At 36.8% G+C, this 27,658-nt stretch overlaps 1 protein-coding gene across 1 annotated transcript in view; it reads left to right on the plus strand.

Moving 5' to 3' along the window:
• The window catches only part of LOC150104667 (toll-like receptor 6), a 274,762-nt gene that overhangs the window by 121,758 nt on the left and 125,346 nt on the right, over window positions 1–27,658 (plus strand). The window contains exon 3 of the mRNA XM_090395254.1: window positions 14,241–18,405. Coding sequence (XP_090251380.1) covers window positions 14,763–18,335 — 3,573 coding nt within the window. The 5' untranslated portion in view covers window positions 14,241–14,762 and the 3' untranslated portion in view covers window positions 18,336–18,405. The remainder of the gene's footprint in view (window positions 1–14,240; window positions 18,406–27,658) is intronic.

Below are 27,658 nucleotides of genomic sequence, written 5' to 3' on the forward strand. Positions count from 1 at the left end.
ATAGCCAACAAAAATAATCACATTTCCTTTCTTTATTAATGTTAGGGTCAGAACTTACCCAAAAGAGTTGAGTTCGATTCTCGTCCCTGACAATAGGAATATTTTTCCCTTTGCAACTGAAGACCAGTTAGCCAGTCTCATAGCGGCAGAACGCCCCTCCTCTCCCCTGATAACCATTTCCCGCATGTGATGATGGAGTAGTGTAAGAAATAGGAGACCTAGATCTGTTTTGGGTTGGCTAGGAAGGACACGAATTACTAGATAAATATTGACATGATCTCGGAAAAGTCGGAAGCCTGGATTAGGCGTCTAAAGCGGGAAATAGGAAGATGCGTAGATAACTGATCGGAGTAGATCGACCAATGACTACTTTCAGAACTGCTATTCCTGGCATATTCAAAAGGTAATATGGCTACCGCATTTTTATTCCTACCCAAAATATGTGAAACCCTCGGACAACCCACAGATGTCAATATGCTTGAAACCTTTCGTGGATGGAATTCATTTTAAAAAAAGAAAATTGCAGTATCATGACTGCACTATAGTTTGTACTCTAAAAAACCTTATGCGTGTTTTTATGGTTGCGTGCTCTGTCCAATGGGGTCTCCTTTAACGAATAAGTGCACAGAAGTCTGAAATGCATGTACACTTCTTCTTCTAGCTTTACCACTCTTCATGAGTTTGAACTGCAAAACAATTTTAGCCATTCTTTTCTTTTCTGTGCAATATTCTTCCAATTCTTAACATTTACAGTTGTGAGATCTTTTTGTACATCATCAGTCCATCTTTTTCTTGGTTTACCTTTCTTCCTTTGACCTAATGGTTTCCATTCAAATATTTTTTTGACTCCTCTTATCTTTTTCCAGTCTTTCTACATGCCTCAACTACGTTATTCTTTGTGAGTTTATATATCTTACTATATCTTCACCATTAATTAGTTATTCAAGTTCATTATTTGTTCTAATTCTCCATATCCCATTTTCTTCTTTTATTGATTCCTATATTTTCCTTTCAAAGATTCTCAGTCTATCTATATCTTTCTATGTTAATGGACACGTTTGGCATCCATATGTTGTTACAGGTCTTATAATTGTTTTATAAAGTTGTAATTTAGGATTACAGTTAAGAATCTTATTACTCATTAGCTTTTTATAAATATAATAACACTTATTTCCAGTCATGATTCTACTATTAATTTCTTCGGATATATTATTGTTTATTGTTATTAATGAACTTAAATATTTAAAACTATCTACAACTTCAAAACTGTATTCACCTATATTATATCTTGTAATATTTATTGTCTTCCCACATTGCATATATTTAGTTTTCTGTTCGTTAATTTGCAATCCAACTTCTTTAGCGTTTCTATTAAGTTCTTCAAATTTCTCTTCTAAATCTTTTCTCGTGCGATTTATTGCTAAATCAGTCTGCATATATTTGTATTAATTTATTATTAATAAATCCTCTCATATTTAACTTGCTTATTATTGCTTCAAGTACCAAATTAAATAAACTTTCTGAAAGTACATCTCACAGTTTATTTCAAAGGGATCCGTTAATTCCCCTTGTATTTTAACTACTGCTTTGGATCCTTCTAATGTAATTTTAATTAACCTAATTAGTTTTCCTGGTATTTGCAGTATTTTCAAGCCATGTATCATTTCTTTTCTATTCAATTTTTCAAATGCTTGTTGGAAATCAATATATAAATTATGAAGTTCTATATCATATTCTAAACATATTTCATATATATTTAGTAGCATAAATATATTATCAATTGTGGATCTTTTATTTCTGAAACCACACTGGTACTCTATTACTGTTTCTATGTATGGTTCTAATCTTTTATATATCATACTTGATAAAATTTTGTATTCAATAAGATTCAATAATGTAATTCATCTTATCCCCTTTTTTATATATTGGTTGGATTATTCCAATTTTTCAGTATTTGGCATGTTTTCTTGTTTACATATATCAAATAATAAATTTCTTTCCATAAAATTTCCCCTGAATTCTTTATGTAAGTTCTCCTGTTATCCCATCTACTGCTGGTGCTTTAATACTTTCCATTTGTCGTATTACATAAATAATTCCCTAAAATATTCCTTCCATTTTTCTTTAACTAATTCTTCTCAGTTAATACTTTATCCTTACATCCTATCATTTGTGTATTAAAATTATGTATTAACTGTTTTAATTCTTTATAAATTTTTATAGTTTCTCTTTTCTTATTATACTGCACTATTTGTTCCACTTTCTTCTCCATCATTTCTTTCTTTTTACAAATTTTATTTGCCTGCTTTCTTTTCTCTTCATATTCTTCTCCGTTATTTCCTGTATTCCTTTGTAAATACTTTTTCATGATTTCCTTATATTCTTCATCAAACAATTCATTTCTATCTTTCCTATACCATCCTATTTCTTCTTCATCTGCATTTATGATTCTTTGTTGGATTAAGTCCCACATTCCTTCTATATTCTTTCCTTTTTCTATAGTTTTAATATTATCTTTTATTTTATTTTGATATTTATAAATTATTTCTCTATTTTGAAATGCTTCACTGTTCCATTTCTTTAAGTTTCCAGTTTTCTTTTGGTCTATTCTGTATATAAATTTAATTTTAACTAACATATGATCAGATTCACAATTTGCTCCTCTGTATGCTCGTACATCATTAACTGAACTTGTCCATCTTTTCGAAATCAGGACACGATCTATTTGGTTACATTCTTTGGTTGTTGGAATAATCCAGATCCCCAAATGTATCTTCTTATGTTGAAAACATGTACTCATTATTCGAAGTTTATTTGATATTGCTAATTGTATAAGTCTATTTCCGTTTTCACTGGTTTCTTCATGTAAACTGTACTTTCCAATTACTTCACGAAATACGTCTTCTTTCCCTATTTTTGCATTAAAATTCCTTAATATTACCATGGCATCCTTTTTATTTATTTTTTTCACGTGTTTCTTGTAAATCCTCGTAAAATTCATCTCTCACAATCTCATCAGTCGGGGCATACACGTTTATAAAAGTGATATTTAATTTCCATTAATTCGTAACTTGCAAATTCTTTCATTTATTGGCGTGAATCCTAAAATTAATTTTATTATCTTCTTTATAATAATAAATCCTACTCCATAATTTCCTTGTTCTTCAGCACCACTAGAATACGTAATATAATATTTCTGGTTTATTCTTCCTTTTCCTCTCCATCTTATCTCCTGTAACGCTGTAACATCCAATCCATATTTCTTTAACTCTTGCGCTATATTTTGCATTTTCCCCACCTGTAACATTACTCTGACATTCCATGTTCCAAAATTCATTAACTTTTTACTTTTCATGTATCGTTTCCTTGAAGTCAGTGCGGCTTCCAATTGTTTAGCTTTCTTAACAAGAGATTTTTTACTGGAATGGGTTGTTCGCCCATTGCCAAACCCCCAATCTGGAGGACCAGGCCTACAAATTTTTGTCCCCTGGAGGCAGGGTAGTCCAGCTATATCCCAGGCACCGGGTACCCATTTTAGTCGTCTCTTACGACATGGGCTACGTTGAGACTATTCTTTAACCCCGGTCACCACACGGGGGGGGGGGGGCATATACACTTATAAAATGTAAATAAATATTATAGCAGTTTTTATACACTTATAAATATAACACGTATGATGCTTCTCAATGGCAGTTCGCGTACTTTTAACAACCAAATTCTATCAGTTATTTCATCACTAATAGCAACTAACTTAAGAAATCAAAACTTTTATATAATAATATAATAACACTAAGGAAAAAAAAAACATAAACTGACTCAACATCAGAAAGGCCGTATATTACTCTCTGCAGCAGGAAATCCATCGGCACTTAAAGATTTTTATTCAAGGCATCTCGGAAAACTTTCACAAAGCCATTACTCATAAAGAAAATACTGACAGTCCAATCGAATATCATGGACTGTCAGTATCATTCCATTCTCTCTCCCCCCCTCCTCCTTAATCTTGTCAAGTCGTTTGAAACAAGCAAAGAAAACTAAAGGCTTAATTAGGTTATCCACCACACATACACACACCTTTCATTAAACTTTTGTATAATTATAGTCGGAGTGTGAGGAATGCGTTCATTTTGCTAGTATTGCCTGTTTTATTCTTAACGAAGGAATTTAATTTCATGATGGTTTTGTATAAGGCGAGTGCAACGTTTTGGTTGGCTCCTTGATATTGTAGGAATAACAGGAACCTACTTGCGTGTGAGTAGTCACCCTGCCAGCAGAACTATATCGTGAATCGTGTGTACACACACACACACACACACAGAGAGAGAGAGAGAGAGAGAGAGAGTTGCAGAACAACATGATTACGAAGTGAAGTATTCCATTTCGTTAAACCAGCTTGTTAATATCCTTCGGTCGGATTCAAATCTCTCTTTCACATACGAATCTTCTTTGACTTTTTCGTTATTTGAATAATTTTCATTTTCTTGTAATTCCTGGCAGACTTTTGAGATAACAGCCTGCAATTATTTGCTTTAGGAATCAGTAAAAGTCTCCACCTTCTTTTTTTCACACATACAAAGAAGACAGATTTACATTCTGTCACTATTATAGCGGAAGCTTTCTGTCAAACGTGATTTGGAAACAAAAAGACCTCGCTCCTATCTCAGTAATTGCTGAACTGTTAAACAGATTTGATATCATTTAATACAATTTTAATGAAATTCTACGTTCAAAGGAATTTTCCATCTCTACACATTAGTTATAAAAAGATTCGGTGCGCTCATTATAGAAATATGGCTGTAAAGTAACGAGGCTAATCGGCTTATAGGTTGAGAACATTTTGACTCGAATCAGAGATGGTTCTGTGTTAATTAAGTTGGACAGCAGATTTGTTGAAAAGTACGCATGGCCAATATTCTCATCAATGATCAGTAGCAATTATAAAAATGTGCGTTTGAAAGTCTCATTCTTTGTGCAGTTCGACTTATACTCGGTAGAAACTCATTTGTAATGAGTTTCTCCCAATTATGCTACCAAAATGGCTCAATTTAAACAAAAATTGATTATTATTAATTTCAGTTATTGGGGGGAAATGAAGTTAGAATATGTGAAATGAAATTGATTCAACCAGTCCGCTCAAATACTTCAAGAAAATGGAAATAATAATTCTGATCTCTTTGTAATGTTAATCGGAAGTATAATTAAAATTTTTAAATTCTAAATCATTAGTAGAAAGATTGAAATTACTGAAGTAAAAAAAGGAAATACGCGCAAATATTTTCGTGTTAGTTTTTTAAGTTCTACTGGAAATCTTCCAACACGTCTGCTATCCAACGTGTGGGATACAATCAATTCTGTCTTGTCTAGTTATCCTTCTTTGTTATATCTTTATATTTCAAGTTATCGCAGCTCCTTCTCTTAGTCCCGAAAGGGCCTGCGAACATTGCTATTGGAGTTTCGTTATATTTTTGGCAAAGCGGAAGGACATTTGCCCCCCGACCACCACCGTGTTTATAACGACTTCTTTATAGATGGTTTGTATGTGTGTGTCGAGTCACGGTGATTAGCGTGCTAGACACGCTTCGATGCACCTCAATCTCCTCCCTTTCTCCTCTCGTTACTCTCAGCCGAGAACTTGGATGCAGCAGTAGCATTATTCTTCTTCTTCAAGTAGAATGTCTTCTTCCCTCCTTACTGTTGACTTTGGGTGGTTCGTTAATGACTTCGATATCACCGGCAGATGTATGGCGCCCCCTCACAACCGATTTTCCTGCTGTTTGAACGTGTGTAAAACACACTTATTGTTATCTCAAATTTGCGAATCTCTGTAGCACAAGATAAAAGTATCCAGAGAGAACTAAGAAGCTTTTTTTGGAAGACGAAGAACAGCATTGAGAGGTCCCTTTCTGTTCATATCACTTTTATAATTTGTGATAAGAAATAACGCACAAGAAGTATTAAAATGTCATTTTTTTTTTAATTTCTGAGAGCACAGATATCTGAGGGCGAGTATCTGTGCTCAGATACTTGTACAGATACACTGTGTTCGTTCTTATACATATTTTTAAGAGCATATACCGAGTGCTTCACAATCGGTTGAAGACGTTTAAAAATTTAGCAGAGACGTGCGCAATCTGGCCTAACATTCAACATTCCTGATACGTGAAGAATTCTAAATGGAGTCGTGTGGATACTCAAATAGCTTTTCTGTGAATCACTCAAGTAAGCACGATCGAATCGATTATTATTCAATTATCAGTGGGAAACATTTGGGAGCATTTTTTTTTTTTGGTATTTGAATGCTTTCCCATAAAAAGAATAACACGGTCATCTCCATTAGGAGGTGACCGTGTTATTCTTCCTTAGTTGCTTCAGCAGTAATCTCCAACTAAACCAAACCTGGGGGAGGGGGGGGTTGTGGCAAGGGATCAGTGATGTAGTGAAAGAGCTTGCAGTACGTAAACACACGAATAATAGTCCAAAAATCAGAGAGTACGTGACAAAAATGACTGCATAGGTGGCGCTGTAATAAATTATTTTTAGTTTCTCTGTTTTTATCTTTCCTATCTTCGCATTCCGTTACAAGAAAATAACGTTATAAATAAAGAAATTGTATGAAGTGTGCAGACTTCTGTGAATTTTGCTCCTCTTTCTGACCTAAAATTTATTTAGAATTCATAAACGAACCGATTTCCAAATAAGTGTTTAGGATTAAAACTTTTTCATTACATATAATGCAGACTCTGTCAAACATTCACGCAACATATAACGCATTTATATTTTCCAAATATATGTAAAAACTATTCTTTACTGAACTAATAGCATAGAAATCATCATCTATTTTCCTGATCTGTGGATTCGGAGTAAATTCATCTCTTTAAAAGAAAAAAAAAAAGGAAAAAGTGACATCATTTGTGACTGGAATCAGAATTCCTGAAAATAAAAACGTGACATTTATTGAAGGATGGTGTTATCGATCCATTTTGTTATCAAAAATGTGTCAGTGGACGACGTCTGTAATGCAATACTTCAAGATCATGTCTTTTTGGTTTCTGTATTGAAAAGAAATGAAGGCATAAAAAGTAGTAAACAAGCAGCGACACTGTGACTCCTGGAATTTTTTGTCAACTTTGGAAGCAAACAAAACACTTCCCCTTGAAACAACAAACGTCGAGATTATTTATAAACTAAGATATGCTATTAATATATACATTTTCACATTCAAGAAACTGATTTTAAATATAATTTTACAAAAGAATAAGCAATTCTGAAATTTTGAACATAACTTGCTACTCTGAGCACGTTGGATCCAAAATGACATGCGGGCCTATAGGGGGGGTGGGGAAGTCTAATTGATCGACACTCATAAAGCCAGTTTTCTTGACCTGTGCTTATTGACTAAGATTTCGGAAGACGTCTGTCATTCATGTGCCTGTGTTCATAGGCCGGTTTGTCTTCTGTGGGAGTAAAAACGTGTCGAAACACTCTAATTTTTTTTATCCAAAATTCAAGATTTTTCTCGCCTGAGGTCGGTAAAGTAAGCCTTGGTTGAAAAGGTATAAAAATAATTTCTTCTTACGCGATTCAACACAAAAAGACGTCCACGCTGTTAGATTTCCTTGTGCATAAGTGGCAATTTAAATTTTACTTCATTTATTTTCTGAAAAATTTTCCACATAGTTGCAAGCTAACTACTGGTATTTAATATGAAAAAGTAAACCGACAGAGACCGATGTGGCGAAATTATTTCGCATGAAATATCAAAGCTAATTTTTTTCAGTAAATATATTTTCATCTTTCGTTAAATGGCATGATTTTCGTTTTATACTTTTTCTGTGAAGAAATACCAATTCATTACCGAATTTTTGTATACTGCGCACAGCTTCAGAGCTTTCACAGCGATATATTACGAGATCACAGTAGAGAGAGAGAGAGAGAGGGGGGGGGAGCTGTTATCGCACGTTCAATGCAGCTTCAGATTTGCAAGCTAAACCTAAAGTTTCTTGTTTACTTTGAAGGAGCAAAAGGTAATAAAAAAGGTCTTGAAATAAATTAAAGTTTGTTGCCGAGGGCTATACGAGTGATTCTAACGACGAGTAATTAGGCTTTTTTTTTTTAAATTTATTTTTAAACATTTTAGATTGAACAAGTGCAAAACCGCATATGCCGTGCGGATAATTCACCAGTGCGTCGAGCTCATTGCATGCTGTGATAGCAAGTCTTAGGAAGGCTGAGACAAGTTGGGATGTTTACGAGTGCCAACTATGATGTCAAGAATAAACAGTCTACGAAGCAAGGCTTCAAGAAATGTTTACGAAGGGAAGATTTAACAAATGTGCTAAAAAAACTTGAGGACTGAAGACAAAAAAAAACGATTTAAAAGTATGCTGTGATTGGATTCTTGAGTGGTTTTTACAGTGGCGAGACAAAAAAATCTTTTTAAAAAACAGCATCAGCAGAAGTTGAACTGAAAGTCTAGATCGGTTTCAATAACCGCATCGAATTCAGATTTTGCCTCCTTTTATTTTTCTTCCCCAACAGACAAGACATTCCGTGAAGTTGTCACCTTTCTTAGGATTTGTGTTGTAGTCTAATTGCGCGTAGAACATCTCTGTTAGTAGACAGGTAAGTGTGTTATCTTTAGATGTGTTTATTTCTTTTCTGCCATTGCTAAGTGACAGGACAATAAGAAGAGAAACTGGAGCTAATTAAGTGGCATGTTACGATGTTTACTCCTCGAGACTCTAATGAGGTGTTGCACAATAAATCTGCAATGTTCACTTAATTACTGTTTGTTTTTTCTCCTTCCTCTTGTAAAACGACTGTGATAGTTTATTTTGGAAAAGGCTGATTAGTGGGAGACCTTTAGCGAAACTTGTTTAAAATCTAATTTATTAAAAATACTGACTGAGAAGGAAATTATGACATTAAAGTGCAAAGGAAGGAGTATCTCTATCCTGCCCTCCCTCCCTCCCCAGACGTTAAAAATATAACTGGAGGTGTGCATGCCTTGTGATAGCTTTTTACCACTCGCAATGTTGCTACGGTGACTCAACGTAGAATTGAATATATGCATGACAGTTTCATTTTCTCCAGATTTATCAAATATTTTAGCCCGAATTTCTAAGTCTTTGATATTGTATTATACCTTACGTTACATTAGGTACAACGGTGTGTAAATTCTTTTCAACTCTATACAAAAATGGAAGAAAAAGAAAAAAAAAAAATTGCGAGATTCGCAAACAAGGATTTCTTTTGATTTCAAAAGATGTATTGAACATAGAACTGCGTGATTCTGTTTGTTCCCAGTAAGATACAGTAATTAAAAACGTGTCTGAAAACCCTGATTGGGGCGCTATCCTGTGTGTGGTAGTTGTACTTCGATAGGAAGTGCGGTGATGGTAGTGCCGAGGGAAAGGGGGGGGGGGAAGCTACGGCTGAAGTAAAGCAACCAATATAATTAGGGCTATTCATCATGCGTGCATTTCCGGTCAGTTGCGTGAAATAAAACACACACTGCCACCTCTAATATAACACTGGTTATCTCGCCTTCAATTAAATTTCGTTCTGGACGCATTCGAACCAAATTGTACGGGGTCATCATTGAATTATCTATAAGCTATGGCGGGAATGACCAGCGAAGTAAGAAGGGATGGATTTCCTCGAAACGAACACACACACACACACAAAATTAATATTTGGAAAAACAACTTTTAATAATAATAGTACTATGAATACTAATAGTAGTATTAATGTATAATACTAATGGTTCATCTAATAAGAATAATACTATTTCCTGCATCCTCCGCAGTTAAATATCCTGGATAAGTTGGTGTAACTAATTTTCAGTTACTTAACACGTTCATTGCCAATCACGCGATATCGCGCGATGCGAGTTCTCACCAAACGACCGATCACGCGTTATCGCGTTCACGTCGCTAACTAAATAAAAAAATAAAAAAAATTTGGCCACCACGAAATTCCAATTTTCAGCTTGGCAATGAAAGTGTTAAAGGGGAAAAAAAAGCTTATTAAACTTTTTTATGCTTCCCACCCACGAAATTTGTAAACCCATACGTAATACGCAGCACGCTATCGGAAAAGAAGGAATGAATGAGTTAGTAAAAGAAACTTAATCTCTAAATTTAGTATTGGACTTAAAAAAGTTGCCCGAGAAGTGCCGACTCTCGGGGTTACCTTCCGCTATATTTGCATTTAAATCTATATTTGATTATGTGAATCTGGACTGGGCTTTGATGCCGTTTGACCCCTTATCAGAAAGTCGGCAGCAAATAATATCTCGCTAAGGCTTGCATTTGGATCGCATTTCTAGGAAATATCTGAGTCGAATATCAGAAAGATCTCACATGGTAATTTCAGCACTCAACCGCCTCCTTCCCCTCACGTAATGAAACGAACTTATTACACGAGTCCCTAAATACAGCGAAAGTAATCTCGAAGTATGATCGGAAAGCATTTCGTTTGAAGTTGAATGCAAATTTATGTGAAAAGATCTTTCCTCGCTTACAAAGCAAGAAAGGCTAAAAATTAAGATTCTTCTCTGCGATCGCAGCTGTAAATAAGGAAAAACTTCGTCAATGTTATTTCACTTGCGTTGTACTGCAACGAGGCAGAAAATGAGATAATCAAATTGATCAACAAATGTCATCAGAAACGTTGTTAAGACGTCAGCACCCAAACTGTTTACAATTCTCGAGTTATCCCATAGAAACCACTACATTAACCTATATCTCAACCTCCGTAAACGCATTCCAATCCTCCTGTCTCTCCCCACCTTTAATTCTGACTGTCTTGAGTCCAGATATACGTTTAAAATAAGGCGGCGATGATAAACAGCGCCGAAAGTGCTTTACGGCGAATTTCCATACTCATTACGACTGTTTATTAGATTTTAACTAAAGATTCTACGCGCGCGCGCACACACACTTGTTTATCAAATTAACCTAGTAAAACTATTATTCTCGACAGACAGGATTATGTACTTAGAAGCAGGAAATTAGGTAATAACTGGGCCGAAGATTACAAACCATGTCGTTACGTAACAAATCAACAAGCGTATTAATTTTTTTTGAAAACGAACAACAAAATAGATTTGGGATTAGAGAATTAACTGAAGACTAGATAGGTTATTAACCTTTCGGTCTTCGCTATAAATAAACGTCGTCAAGTAAAGATCCCATTACGCCCTATAATCAGGACAACGGGCAACTGAATTAGCTAAACTGCGCAGTTCGTGATTGGAAATAACAGCCATCATATGAACTAATTCCAACATTTCATTAGCTTAATAAGTAATTTAAAACTTAGATGGCGGTGATCTACGTTCATATCTCATGCAGTGCAACGGTGTTTCTCTAATCATGTAGAAAGACGGGTACGAAATTTAAATAAAGTGACTAATCTTAATGTAGTTAATGTTTTAGATTTCGTTAAATTTGACTCTCTCGGATACACGCACTAAGCGGCATAACGACATATTCCATCTAATTGACAGACTGCTGCTAAAGTTTGTTTTATTAACAGTTGTTTTGGAAATTGAATAATCAAAATGGAATTGTTATGATACGCGGTGCTCGACCTATGCAGAGTTTTCTGTATCTTTTTATTTATTGATTAGCGCGCTCACGTTTATCACGCGGATCACACTCGTGATGTGCTTCATAAGTTAAATGAAAATCAAATAATATAAAAATTGCAAGCATATACAGAGAATCACAACAGATTATTTTACTATTTTTTTAAATTTAATCTTAATATTTTACGTAAAATATTTCAGTTGTCATCCAAATAAAAATAGCGTTAGATTTATACACATTAATGCGATTACAACAGTTTCAAGCGATACGCCAGTTGCCCGGATCGTTTTATTGTTAAAACATGGGCAAGTTTCAGATTGAAAGTTATCCTTTATGAACATAATTTAATACTTTCCTATCTTCGCCACGGTCTTATTAAAAAAAAAAAATCGCACAAAAAAATCGAGCATGAAGTTTGGTGACAACGATTATGAAAGCACTGCTACAACGAATCTTTTAAAACATTGTACATAAGTTTAAAAATGTCAGGATGATGTAATAAATGAATTATGAATATGAATGAAAACTATCCAAAAAAGGTATCCTCTGCTATTAAATAGTTTAAACTAGATAGCAAAAAAAAAAAAAAAATTAAGTAAGTAAAACAAAAGATAAAGGAATCTAAACGCGAGTATTACAAAACTAAATTAGCTAGCTGCGAAATAACTACAAGGAATTTTATTATCAATTTACTTAGAACTAGTAATGAAATTGGTCTTAGTTTTTTACTGACACAAAAAATGACGAACTAAAAATTAAAAGAAATTACGCGCCTCACCACGAACAATTTTAATACAAATGGACTCGATTTTTATTAAGTCTTTCAAAATAATTAAGACACGATTTTTTTACATAATTAAAATATCATGAAGAGATTGATGGATAGTAAATGCTAACTCTTAACGTTATGTAACTGACGCTAATTAGTATAAAATGTGCACTGATCACTGCACGCATACACTGCGATGCAAAAAAAAGTATTCTTCCCGCCCTGTAGATTGCGTTTCATTGCACAAAAGTGTAACTAAAAGCAAGCTAAACTACCATAGTAGTATATAGAAATGGATTGTTTTAGTTAACAAACTCCCGCAAAGTATTTTCCTGGGTTGTGTTGTGATTTCCAGACATTTAATGACGTCAGCCAAAGTCAAAGACGATAAACATTGATAAATGGTCCAAAAATAGACCACAATCCGAAGGGAAAAGTTTGTGTGCGTCTCAGTGGAGCCAAAACAAAAACACCCAAACTAGCTGGAAACCGATGACGAAACCGCCTCAAATCACCGACGAAGGTCGCAGAGATTACCAACACGTGGCGAAGAACTGTTTCGAAGATGTAGCCAGTTTGGAAAAAAAATGTCGATGCTTCTTTGAAGGTACAGTGCTCATACAGGGAATTTTTCTTTACCAAATGATCTATACGGCACGGAGTGCTCCGATTCAAATAATCAGAACGATTGCATGTTGCAAAACGACATATTTGGTTGGCTCCGCCTGAGCCCAGTCATCCCATTGAATGAAAGTTTTTAATGCTTTGTAATCTTTCTCTTGAGAGGGCTGTAAAGATAATCATCCACCCCCACAAAGCACGTGTATGGGCACTCGATTTCTGGAGCACATAAGCGAATTGCCATCTTCCATGGTCTTCGCCGCTTCTAAATCGATCTGTCACGAAAGAGCATGCGTAGAGACGCGTTTAAGCGTGTAGTTTGATTCCATCAAACAGATGAAAATACGAGTTCGTGTAGGAAGAGTATGTCACGTTGCAAATCTGTTGCATTTGTAAACGTATTAATTATTACGGTTTTAAGATTTTATTCAATGCATGCGTATCAGAAAGTGGTTCGAACGTTACATAAGGAGTCGCTTTTGTGTGGACATATAAGATGGAAAAAAATCTGACTTCCACGATGTTTGTACCTTTATTTTCATCACATTCATTAAGCTACCCTCGTGTCCGATTCCTTTTGAGAAATTGTATGACGGTTGGGGCGAAAGTGTTGTTTGTTTGCAGCTCATAGAAAATGACTGTTCTCTGCTACTTTCATTATTGCTTTCACGATCACCCCCCTTCGTGTTGGGAAACAGAGTTCAGCATTTTATAGTAAAGGGAGATGTTTCCTCTGATATGCCAAGTATATCTTTTATAGACTTTGCTTTCAGCTAAGTCTTCTTTTACAATCGAAAAGTATTTCTATTAAAATTAAGTGATGCATCCCGAAATGCAATCTCCAAACTAGTGCTTGGAATCACCGTAATCATTAATTCCCAAAGGAAAAAAAAGTCTTCACTTGTGTTTCGTGTTTGTTTGGCAGATTTCGGAAAGCTAAACGAAATGTTGACTTGTCGTTAACTGCTTCCATTTACTTGTTTCTTTGCCGAAGACGTATAAAAAGCAAGTACGACCTCCTTACGTGCGATACCGCACATAATACGAGGACTCCAAAAGGACGCAAAGTACGTCTCAGTCATAAAACTGCTGTTAGAAGCTATTACAATCTAATAAATACAAGTCTCCCCCTAACGGCTTCTCTCTGCTATCATTCACTTTACAATAATGTTGCAGAATGAACCTCTTTCTGTCTCTCTCTCTTTCTCTCGCAACGTTTTGTGAACTTCTCATTATTTTGTTTTATATCTTTTCAGGAGATCGGCAGAAGGCTGTACGACCGTAAATCTTTTACGTTTCCTCGTGTATATAAGTGACGTCTTTATCCGATAATCTCGGCTGTTCCGTATCTCATCACTTCTGTAAGAAGATACGATCTGTTTCTGTAGAACCTGCCGTCCACAATCCGGCCTGCAAGACAGATAGAGCAAACAGTGTAATGGCAGACGATGTTGACTCCCGCGGCGGCATTAGGGAAGAAATGTTATTTTCATGCTCTCCAAAATCACCCTCTCGTCTCACCGCTGCTTTAAGCTTGATCCATTAGCATGAGAAATGCGGCCGCTTCCCCGTAACAGACAATACTTGTGTAGCAATATCTTCTTGGGGAAACGTCGTATCGCTCTCCGCTGCGGCACAAATTACCTCGAGAAGGAAATCCGTGCTGGGAAATTCTCCCCAATCGACGTCTATTAACATGCAGAAGAAGGAGGAGGAGGAAACGTTTCCTCGGATAAAACACAACCGTCCGCGGGCGACAGTTCGAATCGGACGCTGTCATGTGCTGTAGAAAGCGTCTCAGCTGCGGACCGCGTGACTCGGTCGTCGAGATGTCAATATTTCCCGTGTTAGTGATGTCGTTCGTGGCACGTTGCAGCGTACTGGCCGTGCCGCCGTACGTTTGTCAGCGAACTGATGAGGGGACTGAAGTGACTGTCACCTGCCGGATAAAGGCCGCATCACCCACTCTCGACCCACGATCGCTTCACTCTGCCACCAAACTGTCTGTCATTTGCGATGACATCGTCGATGAGAATGATTTGATGAGGTCATTTTTGTCCTCCCCTTCGAGCCAGCTGCAAGCGTTGACGGTAGAACACTGCAAGCTGACGAACATGACGACGAAAATAATGTTTCGGATGCTGCCTTTTCTCCGTAACCTAACGGTCCACATCCACGTAGACGGCGAAATGATTCTTCCTGAAGATTATCGAGAAGGTCTTAGTCTGGAATTCTTGGACTTGAGTTACAGTGGACTCGGTGAAATTCCGCAGCAGTTTTTATGTAGTTTGACCAACTTAACCGCGCTGAATGTGAGCAACAACAAATTAGGGGACTTTCTGACCCCGACAGATGATTTCGAGTCCTGTTTGTCGAACATTGACACGCTCGATCTTTCCCGCAATCGACTGACCAATCTTCGAAACTGCACATTCTGTGGCCTTCGCAAACTGAAGGTGCTTTCGCTGAGCCACAATCAGATTTCTTTCATCTCTGCGGATGCCTTCGTTGGTCTGCGACGACTTCAGACACTCGATCTCTCCAACAACCTCATCACCACCTTTCCTCCTTCGCTTTATCGTTACTGCACCGAGCTACGGGAGCTCGCTGTGGTCAACAATTCCCTCTTTCTTTTATCCGGTGAGATGCTGGAAGGCCTTCATCAACTTTCCGTATTGAATCTCAGCTGGAATAACCTTTCGGTGGCATATCTCGGAGAATTACCTCGACTGGCTGTCCTGGACCTCAGTCATAATCGACTTAGGGAAATAAACCGAGATTCGTTTCGGAGTTTGTCCAACCTACGAATTCTTTACCTTCATAACAACCGGATCTCTCTCCTTGCCGATCATTCTTACGCCTTTCAGAGCAACCTTCACACACTTACGATGAGCGGAAACAAACTGACCAGTATCGACGTTTTCGCCATGAATGGTCTCGGCGCCCTCAACTACTTAACCCTCAGTAACAATTTAATCGAGATTTTGCATCCGCAGTCGCTAGGCAACTGCTCCTTCATCAGAAACCTCAAGTTAAGAGGAAATCGCTTGCGGTTGTTTCCGGAGGCAATCAATCTATTAAAGGCACTGAAGCATTTGGATCTTTCCGATAATTACATAATTGACTTGAAAAATGCCGAATTACGCCAGACAGGACAATTAGTGAGTCTGAAGTTATCTGGAAATCACATCCGAAATCTGACCAAGGGAATTTTCAAAGGTCTGCGGTTTTTGAAGACCCTTGATGTGAGCAGTAATTATCTGGAAGCTGTTGAGAAGGGAATGTTTGATGAAGTCCCTCAGCTGCGTGCATTGAATCTTAACGAGAACCACCTTTCTGATATCAGCGGGCTTTTTAGAACCCTCCACCATCTGACGTTCTTGAACATTTCCCGCAATAAAGTCAAATGGTTTGATTATGCTTTGATACCTGCTGGACTTCATGTACTGGATCTGCACGACAATGATCTGGACACGCTTGGTAACTACTTCCGTTTAGAATCCGTGGTCCAGCTTCGTTATTTGGATGTGTCCGCCAACATACTAACTGAAATTGGAGTCACTTCGTTTCCTCGCACTCTTGTGGTCATCAAGGCTAGCAGGAACAGAATCAGAACTGTGCATCCTTTTACCTTCTACCGCAACCTGAACTTGTCTCTAGTAGACCTGAGGTATAACAACCTTCAAAGGGTCGATCTGAATGCATTTAGAGTTAACGCGAATCTCAACTTGCTCCAGCGCCCGAAGTTTTTCATCTCCGAGAATCCCTACGTCTGTGACTGCAAGATGGAATGGCTGACGTGGATTAGTTCCCTTAACGACACCACATATTACCCTACAGTTCCTGATTTATCAAATGTTCGATGCTTGGCACCATTACCCAGGGGTCAAGTAACACTCCCTGTGTCAAGTGTTACTTCTTCATCTTTTCTGTGTACTTACAATAGTCACTGTTTTGCCCTTTGTCACTGTTGCGATTTTGATGCATGCGACTGCGAGATGGTATGTCCTGAAGGCTGCACTTGTCTTTCTGACCAAACATGGAATTCTAACATAGTGGACTGCGGCAATCAGGACATTTCTGTCATTCCGACCACAGTTCCCATGGATGTGACAGAACTGTACTTGGACGGAAATTACTTAAAGAATCTCTCCAGCCATCCCTTCATTGGCCGAAAAAACATGAAGATCCTTTACTTAAACCAGAGTAATGTTGAGATAATACACAACAAGACCTTTAGTGGATTGAGAAATCTTCATGTACTCCATCTGCAGTATAATGACATTAGCGTCCTTTATGGACATGAGTTTGCTGATGTGCCCAATCTAAGAGAGCTTTATCTTTCCCATAATTCCATACGCTTGATAAATAACAATACTTTTCTACGTCTGGAGCATCTGCAGATTTTGCACTTGGACCATAACCTAATTGTGGCCTTCGAAGTATGGAAGTTCAATTATAATCATCGCCTTCACGACATACAACTGGGAAACAACCTGTGGACCTGCGAATGCGACTTCATGGAGCTTTTCCATTCCTGGTTGTCTCTACACGAGCGGCACGTCATAGACCGAGACGATATTCACTGTGTCGTCAATGGGAGAAAGGAACTCGGAGAGCATCTTCTTGGAGCTAACGTTACTGCTTGTTCTTACTACTTTCCTTTACGAGCTTTTGAAGCGCACAGAGTAGAGGAATATATGTGGATCATCATCGTGCCATGCCTTTGTCTTGTTCTCGTGCTGCTAACTGTCCTCTCCTACACTTATCAGAAACACATCAAAATTTGGTTTTACACCAAGTACGGTATCCGTCTGTTTAACAAACGGACTGCAGATCCACCAAAAGACAAGGAAATTCTCTTTGATGTCTTCGTCACGTACTGCAAAGAAGATGAGGCGTTCATTCTCCAGATTCTAGCCGCCGAGTTGGAGTGTGGGAATCCTGCTTACAAGTTGTGTCTCAGACATCGCGATCTTCAGCAAGAACTCGAAACCGAGGAAGCCGTTTCCGAGGCGATAAGACGTAGTCGTAGAACAGTAGTTGTAGTTTCGGACCAATATTTTAATAGTGATAGGTGTCGCTGTGAGCTACAAAGTGCCCACCACTCGTGTGAGTACAATAAACTGCAGAAGCTGGTTGTTATTGTGTTGGACAGATCGGCCATGCTAGAGATAGATAGGAACATCAGGAAATGCTTACCGCATTCGACGTTCATATCGTGGAGAGACAGAAGGTTTTGGGAAAAACTGAGATACGAACTGCCTAGTACAGCTCTGCATCAGAATAAACATTCGAGGAAATATATTTCTCAGTTCGTGCCAGTGAGCCATCTTTGCCAAGTGATATAACAACAGATCTGCCTTTCGATTCTTGTGTCTTTCGTCATTGGGATGTATGTTACAAGTCAGAGAATCCGAGGTAAGTTTATCTTTTGTTTCTTCCAATGATTATTTGTATTGCTCATATATTGTACTCGTTATTAATGCACGTGCCTGTCGTGGAATGTGCTATAAATGGGCCGAAGTCACGCATATGCGTCTGTTATTAGTTGACCATGATTTATGAATCAGCTTGTATGTTCCTTGTACGCTGTAACATGGCAGGAACTTAAAAGTTAATAACTGAAGGCATAAATTTATAAAGATTGTTGTCAGTTGGTTTTTCTGCAATTTCCAGTTTTTGTTATGGCAAGGTAAGCATTTCGCAAAATGCATCAGCAAAATAACTGGAGAATACGGAACTTGTTCTGTTGTTTTAAGCATAAATAACTAGAATATTAAAAGATTTTCATTATATTAACGATCACCGATTAACAAATTGAAACTCGTTTTCATAAGTGACATTTATTTAGGTAATTTTAACGTATTTCGAGATGCCAAAGATTTTTAAAGACGTCTACATACGCACTTTGCTTTTTTTTTTTTTTTGAAATATTTAAATTAATACTTTTCTATTGTCACAACTCTTAAAGCATGCAGCAAAAAGGTTTGAACATGTCGGAACGAGCTTTACGGCAAGAAATGATGCAACACAAATTCATTTCTTTAGCTCTCGCTGGCGCCAAGACGTCTTTGTACCTCTTAGATCTTTAAATTGTTTTCTACTGCATTTTAATAGTTAAGAAACTTACAAAAATACTGCGATCAATTTTTTTTTTATGTGCCGCTTGATTCGTTTACAAGTGTTTAATTTGTACGCATCGTGACAATCAAGGACTGTATGCTTACATTATTTTATTAGGTGTGAAACAGGAATCGATATGAAAAGTAAGGTCGTCATAATTGCTGAACATCTTATAAAGTTAATTTGATTCATTGATTTTGGGAAGAGGCCAGTCTAGTACTTGTGGGCTTCCAAGTGATGTGTAGGGAATCAAAAAGATCATGCAACAGTGTTAATGGTGTTTAATTGCAGTATCTGAAGTTACCATGAAAAATAAACAAGCATAACTTCCATGTCATAAGACCAGTCCCCCCCCCCTTCACCGCCAAGAATTGTGTAATTGACAGATGACTCTTCTGCTTCTAGTGTAGACAGGCAGATACTGCTGTCAGACGAAAGCATTTGTGAAGTAGGGAACAAATTTCTTCGTCTGATTGAACAGAAGAAATAAGCAATCTTATTATAGATTTGAATTCATCTAAAATGCCCGGATTTCTTCTTCAACAACACAACATGCTTATTCCAAAAGCGAATATTTCCATTCTAAAAATAGAAACAAACTTTCAGCTTCATATTTTGCCTCATGAAACTTAATGAGATTCTGTTTCGAGTAATGGAGAAAGGAGAAATTGAATGATGGGAGGCTTCTGTTACATTCCTTCATCAAGAGGACATGCAAAGTGCTTCCAACAGGAAACGATGTATTTATAAGGGGTTTTATATTCGTTCATCTTTAAAATTCTTTTCTTTCTTATTGTAAATGTAGTCAAATATGCAAGTACTCGAATTCTGGATACTTATTTTATTTTATAAAATTATTAAGATTTTTAAATTAAAAAAAAAATGTTTTTTTAAATTTCCAGACAATAGTTAGCCAGCTTAGATTTTGACATATTTCAACGAATAATCCTCAATATTGTGTGGAGAAGATTCCATTTTCAAATTCTGTGCTGTTTTTTTATATCTTAGTTACAAAATTCTTGTTGATCAAATTAATGTGCAGGAAATAGGCAAGTTATTGCGAACAGTAATTATCTCAAGCATCACATAAAATAAATCTAAAACGGAATACGAGAAGTTAAATTTGGCCCAAAAATTTGAATTCCACATTCTTTAAACATTTCATGTTTAATGAAGATGCGTGTGTTTGCAGGCATAATAATTCTTTAAGGATTATTTTACTTGTTTTTAATTTTGAAAACAAAGGCCCCCGTAAAGTTCATTTTTCATAAATGACAGACGTGTGCATGGAAAAAACTATGGAAAGCTATCGAGCAACGTTATTCTGCTTTCATATCAAATGCCAGTGTATAATCTTGAGGAGCGCACCTGGCCATTGCCCATCTGTTTCCTCACCCCATACGGGGGGGGGAGAGAACAAACAGCTCAAAAATATGCGTGAAAAACTTATATTTAGAAGTGACCGAATACATGCCCACAATTTAACTTTTTTCTTTCCTCGTCGCTTCGAAAGTGAGGACGTGGTCCACATGCTCTCTTCGTTTGAGACGGCGCTAGGGTTCTATCAAGTCACTGCGATAACTATTAAGTGACGTACCGTAACACGTTGCGGAATATGCTAATCGCTTATTCCTTGACCTCCTGTAACTCCAATTTAGTGTGTCAAATGTTATTATTGATCTACTTTAATTTCATCGATGTATTCAACAGGATTATTTGAAAACATCGAAAACGCGTCATTCCCGCCCCGCCCCCATTTTTCTTGTGATGATGTTCACAACCGGTTGAACCAAATTTGGAATATAGTGATTTCTTAAGTTTTTTTTTTCCTGCTCTCCTAAGATATCGGATTAAATGGGACGGGGTGAAGGGTTTGTATATTCATTTTAGAAGAGCTCTACATGTATCATTCCCCTGGTTTTTCTACCAAAATTGGGATAATATAGCAGGTTTTGATACTGCTTAAAGTCCTTTAAAAATTCAGCCCAATCTAACTAAACGAGCCGACATAACTCTGGGGTGGTGGGGGGTCTCATTCGCAGTGGACACATCTTTTACGTCTCATTCAGAGTTCGACCCAATTTACAATACAGTTATTGCTTACGTTAGTAAGGTTCCCGTATAATTCAACCTTAATCGAACACCACCCACTATCAATTCACTCAATACGAGACTTCTGTATATACACGAATTGTACGGACGTGGGATAAATATAGAATGCTTGTTTTTTTTGTCAGGAAAAAAAAAAAAAAACTTGTCCACTAGTTACGACAAACGACACTCTTCTTTTTTTCTCAGCTGAAAGATGATTTCGAAATGATTAAGGAGCACTAAGGTGCAATCTTCATTAAGGTAAATATTTTGCTTTTATTTTAATTAACTTGGATAGTTTCGGACTTCAGTGACATTTTTTAATCTTCTATTTCAGTTTTTAACTTAAACGAGTAGTGATCTACATGGTAATACTAAAGTAGTCTGCTGTCAAATAAATGTTTTTGTCATTTCATTTCAAACCAGTAGAGAGTACGAGGTGTTTAAGTGCGATGATATCATCGCACTTAAACGCCAGTTAATATGCGATGATATCATCGCACCCAAAAAATGGCTTGGTTGAATACACTTTAAATATTTGCATACGTTTGTCTTAAATTTCTTTTCATTACTGAATAATTAATTTTTGTTAGTTATTTTTATAAGGCAAACAATTCACCTGTCGGTTGAAAAAAGGAATTGTTTGTACAGTAACTCGGCTCCATTCTTGAGAAAGAGAAGCTTAAGTTTAGTTATTTAGTATGCTATCTTGTCTCACAGTTCGGGAAGGATTTGCAAATGACAACCGAAAGATCATCACGTGGCTCTATTGACAAGAGAATCTCACACAAAAACTTGGCTATAGAACGTATACGCAGGAACAAACTTCTTATCAGATTATTACCCGAGTTTCTTGTATGAAGTGCTGATTGTGTGTCGTCGTATTTCAAAACACTTCCTTCTGTCTACAGATTTCATCCCGAAGCTCTTTTAATGATCATGACATCTTTTATTGGATGTGACGTCGTTTAAAAGAATCTTCCTGCGAAATTCGTATCTATTCGGCTAAGTGGAATCGAGAAGTTCGTCTGGCCGTGGAGAAATTTCTCCGTCACGAAACTGTGTTATGAATTAGTAATGCCGTGAGAAGAAGTTCGCAGTGTTATTCGCCATATCTTGACATTTCAGACAATCTAATATCTAATTCCGGCAATTCTCTTGAGGAAGAAGTAAAGAAACAATATACTCCTTGACATGCTTCTTTCAGATGGAACATGTCCCGTGCTGACTTTAATGCTCGCTCCCTTTTCTCCTTCCTTACCGAATTGTTGCACGAGATATCCGCTCGAGATGGTTCCACTCATCAAGCGTGACATTTACTGTTGTGTCATTCGTAGATAGCTCATTTGCTTCGCGCAAATGCCAGTCTCTGCAATTAGGTTTGTTCTCAAAACACCGAACTCGCTTGTACGGAATTGGTTTGCAACGTTATGTAATGCTATCTCGAGTACTAACTGGGGTATGTTTCATTTTGTTGCTATTCCTGTATACATTCAAGGCGAAATAGCAAGAAATGCATGTATATCTTCTGTATTTATACTATCACACTTGAAAAATAATCTTTTCTGTTTTTATCTTCGCTATGTTCTTTGAGTTATATTTCGCTTCCAGACCTGAATATCTGTTACATAATTTTGTATGTTTCGGTACAGTGTTCTCAGTTAATGCTAAATTGTCGAAATGTATTTAGATTTTACCTTGAATATGCGTGGTGTGATGCTGCGAAAATAATGTAGATAAGTCAATTTGAACTGAAATGGAAGAACGCTTAATGGCTTATGTCATCATAATATAGTTCGTGCTCAGCAACTGAATTCTTACTTAAAAACTGCTTGCTAGACAACTAGAAACGGATACGTTGAGCGATAAATCTCCTTACATTTGTTTAGAAGTGGATTTGGAAAGCATCCCAGCGAATGATTCGAGCAGGCTTGCGTTGTCCCAAATGTAAAGCATGGCGAGTACAGTATGGGACTGTTTTGTTACTGATACTACCATGAACGAAGAAGTGTACCTCTAGGGTCTAAGTACGCGCCACTTATGGACTTCTTCAGTGTAAAGGAACCTACTCGTTACATCTCAACATGGCGAAGTGTACTCTGTGGCTTTATCTGAGGATGACCTGCCTTTAATAGGCTGGCCAAGTCATAGCCTCGATTTCACCCGACTGAGCACATGTGAGATGATGTGGGGACATGAACCTCTTCAGTTATATTTCGCTTCCAGACCTGAAGAGGTCAGTTGTATTTGAAAGGTATACCATGTACACTGAATTATGTTGATGCTGGCCTTAGGTGATCCTACGTCTTATTAAATATAACACTTTGATCTTTGTTACTCGAGTTGTTCCAGTGCTTTTGGCATCATTTGTATCTCAGTATGGATAAATCGTTAGCACGACTCATCTTGCTTTCATTTATCCAATCATATATCGACAGACTATTTGCATATTTATCCTGCTTTAGATGATTACATTACGCAAATCAAACAAGAAAAAAAAAGTAAACTAGAAAAAAATTACCAGTTTTGTAATTTTCACTAAATTACAAAAACCGAAGCAATAAGATAGTCAAATGACTTATTTAAGGTTAACACAAGGTTAAGGGTAACGCCAACCTTAAACTTTAGTTCTTGATATCGCAATCATATTATCGTTCCTCGCATTTCTCTTTTTGTTTGCACTGCCTTCGACTCATCTTTATTGAACTCATCGAATGTCTGCAGTGCTGCAAAGAATTAAAACACCGGCAGTTATCAGGTCATGGAACCATTCTGATGTCTTGTCCATGTGGGTATTATTACGCAAGAATCGGGGGGAGAGGTACGATAAAACAAAATTCGAGGAGAAATGTGAAAATAGCCCACCGTTTTAATGAGTAATTATTTGGAAGTGTTATAATAAAATAATTTTTCAAATGAGCCTGTTACAGACGGTCACTTAACTGTCTTCTCGGGATGTAGTCATTAGCTTTGTGTTCTTTTAGAAATACACTCGACCAGTTTCTTGATTCTGAATTCCATATGAACCCTGTAGGTTGAACTTACTCATCCGGAAAAAAAGTGTTCCAGTGACTGAATTCCGGTTAGTATTTTCTTTTGTCCGTTATAAACTTATCAACAACACAAACAACAGTATTTCGAGTCGCAGTCCCCTAACCGACGTCTAATATTAACGCTACTTGCGGTAACTATTTCACCAACATTCCATTGTCGTTTCGCTTCTCGATATAGCCTAACGATTTTGTAATGATAATCGCTTCAAGTAGCGGTTTCACGTTTCCATAGAGACAGTCTCTTCCTTTCACATTCCAGATTTTGGAATTGCCATCACTCAAAGCAGTGCTGTTGAATGATGGATTCCATTTTTCCCCCGATAGCTTGTAATGAATAACCTTGCTCTTGAAGAGCAAGCGCGATTCTGTTTTTCAAATGGTGTTCAACGCCATCATGCTGACAAGGCCAATATGTTCGCAGTTTCAGCTTTTATAACTGAAAAATAATAAAACTGAGCTTGTATCAATATCGGAGATTTCATTAAATCAACTATCGCATCGCAGTAGTGATATGAAATTCTATCACTTCATATCGGTGCTGATGTGTTTTCTTTCTAAATATATTATGTTTTAACACATTTCTACCAAAACGAGGTTTACACCGATTTTCTACTCGTGTTGAATGTTTAAGTGAAATAAACACACGTCTCCAGATAATAAATGCTAACTCAATTTATTTAGTTAATAAATTATTGCGCTAATATTCCGTCGTTATCCATTCCATCATGTGAAATGAATAACTAAACGGAATATCCACCTAGAAGAACACAGGAAGTAGGTCCATTACCTGCAACGCAGCCGTTCTGGAGTAGTTGACCGTGCCATAGATAAATCAAACTTTATAGAATCTACCTCAGAATTGTAACAAACGCCAAATCTCAACAAATTCAGCTGCCTCACATTACTTTGTATTCTGGGAGACCATCATCGTGAGACCTTCACGTTTCCATCATTGTACCCGTAGAGGGCGCCAGTTAGAACTAGAATCTCTAGAATTCGTACTCAGTCTAATGAACTCCCATAGTTGTAGTTACCACCATTGCCCAAAGTCAGTAATCGCGTCATGATGAACAAAATAAGACATTACGGGATGGCTATAATGGGAACTGAGCAAAATATTGGAAGCTCGTATATAATACCAGTTATCCACTAAACGAAACATTAGTATTATTAGTTGATAAATAGTTGCGTTCGGTATGGGTCTTTTACATATAAATTTACGTAAAATTGTAGATTAAAGTTGAACAGCAGTTTAAGAAAAGATTCTTCTCGTGGCTATAGGGCATCGCGTTTACTATTAGTTGCGCTAGTACTAGTTTTTTGAATGGGGAAAGAAGTCATACTACTCGTATTTCGTTATGTTTATTGAGTATTTCTTATAAAAGCATTCAATTTAATTAAGGTCTCATCTGTTTTATGTGCGTTTTGCGAAATGCCTCCAACCTATTATGAAAGTTCATATTTAAAACCTGTAATGAAATTCAAGCGATCCCATTTAGGTTCAAAATGGCGTCTAGGTTTGCTTGCTGTGCCAAAAATGACTCGAGTATAATAATTCTATTTTAAAATCCATTTTTTAATACTTTTCTTCCCTTATTTTCATACCTTTTTTGTTAAATAAATGACGTAATCAAACAAGTGCAGTTAAGACTAATTTATGTATAAAGTAATGGCATTCTGCAAATCTGAAATAAACTCATTATTTCATCAGTATCGACCACTCGCTAATCCAGCGTATAAACCTGTTTCATACTTGAATCACGTTCGCATTTATGCGAGTCATTAATTCAATGTCATCTGCAAAAGTCCTCTAATCGCTCCCCGTGATTTAACAGACACAAATCATTTAAACGTACAACACCGTGGTGGCTCTGCAACTGATCATATGAATAATATATTCGCAACAGACTCTTTTAATTTTGTCTTCTGACATTTCAGAAAATTCTACCGAGCAACTTCTGGAATATTAAAGATCTTGTTTCTAAAATTAAAAAATTTCAATTTATTTCTCATTAAAATTACATTTTTTAATTTAAAGTCGAAATATTTTATTTTTGTATTTATAATCGGATTTTACATTGAATTATTTCCGAAGAGTTATTTGGTAAAAAATAAAGAAAAAAGTTCAAATCAAGTATTTATCGGGCAGCTATTTCCTTTTCATATTTATTTCATATTTAAAGTACAAGCCATTAGAAAAAAGCAAACCAGGACATCCTCTTAAAAGATTCAACGATGACTTCTAAGGCCGGAACAGGCCACGCTAGGCCCAAATCCTTGATATGCATGACGATGATATTTATTAGGAATAACGTGCGTATCTTCCATATTTTTATTTGGTTACTTGGAGTGATTTCATATTGGTTGTACGAGGTCTTGTTGCGCTTGAGACAGCAACGAAATTTGCTGCAATGCACCTTGTCCGGTAATTGTTCTCCCAATTTGTCTCTTTCATGTGGGTATAAACTTTGAGTTTTAAGCCGGTAAACTCTGCCATCTTCGTAAGACACTAGCTAACTTACCTTCGATTGAGAGGCCTCATAAAGGTTCCTCAATTTTAAGATGGGTCTTGAACCCAGATCTTTTTTCCTCTCTCCACTGTGACAGCATGTTGTTTGTCCTTACGAAGCTTCCAAAAGTGATACAACTGCATATTTTGACTATCTTAAACGCCCCCCCCCCTTCTTATACTAAACATCCAGCATGATCCAAGCTGCACTATGCTGCATCTAGAAGATCCTTCACCAACTTGTGAAGTAAACTTCTCCGTGCAGTTTGACAAACAGTTGCTCTTCCACCACCGCTCTCATTACTCCTGTCAACGTGTGTGAATCCAGTGATGCAATTAGCATACGCAGTGCGTCACTGTTTCTCGCTTTCGTTTCTTGGATTTCATTTTGAACGTTAATTAGTCTGTCCTTTCTAAGGGCATTCTATATTGATAAGGAAATGTAAATCTTGCATTCCAAGAATATTCTGACAGTTTCTCTAATTTAAAATGTCAGCGCCACTCGTAAATGTACTTGGACGTTAAAGAAGTTGCATAGATACTTTAGTCACGTATGGCTGTCTCCTTAGTGGTATCAGAGAGCAATCGGATAATATTTGTTAGTCTCTCTTTTCTTGAGAAATGTAATCACACTTTTGCAAAGTACTAGCAGAGTTTTTTATGACGTTCTTTAAGTACCTATGGAACAGTGAATTACTGTTACGCATTCTAAACTTAAAATATTTTGTAGTTTTTACTTTGAACTTAGCGATGAACTTTTCGTTTTACATTTAGATGCGACTGAAGAATAATTGAAAATGTGAGAAGGGGGATAAGTTTATGCCACTTATCCGAATAAATAAACAAACTCAGTAAATAAACTCAAACCAAATAACTGTGTAGTAGTTCGATTTAT

Source organism: Typopeltis vanoorti, chromosome 7, assembly GCF_054136105.1.
Source record: "Typopeltis vanoorti isolate ZY-2024b chromosome 7, IOZ_Tvanoo_1.0, whole genome shotgun sequence".
Lineage (NCBI taxonomy): Eukaryota > Metazoa > Arthropoda > Arachnida > Uropygi > Thelyphonidae > Typopeltis > Typopeltis vanoorti.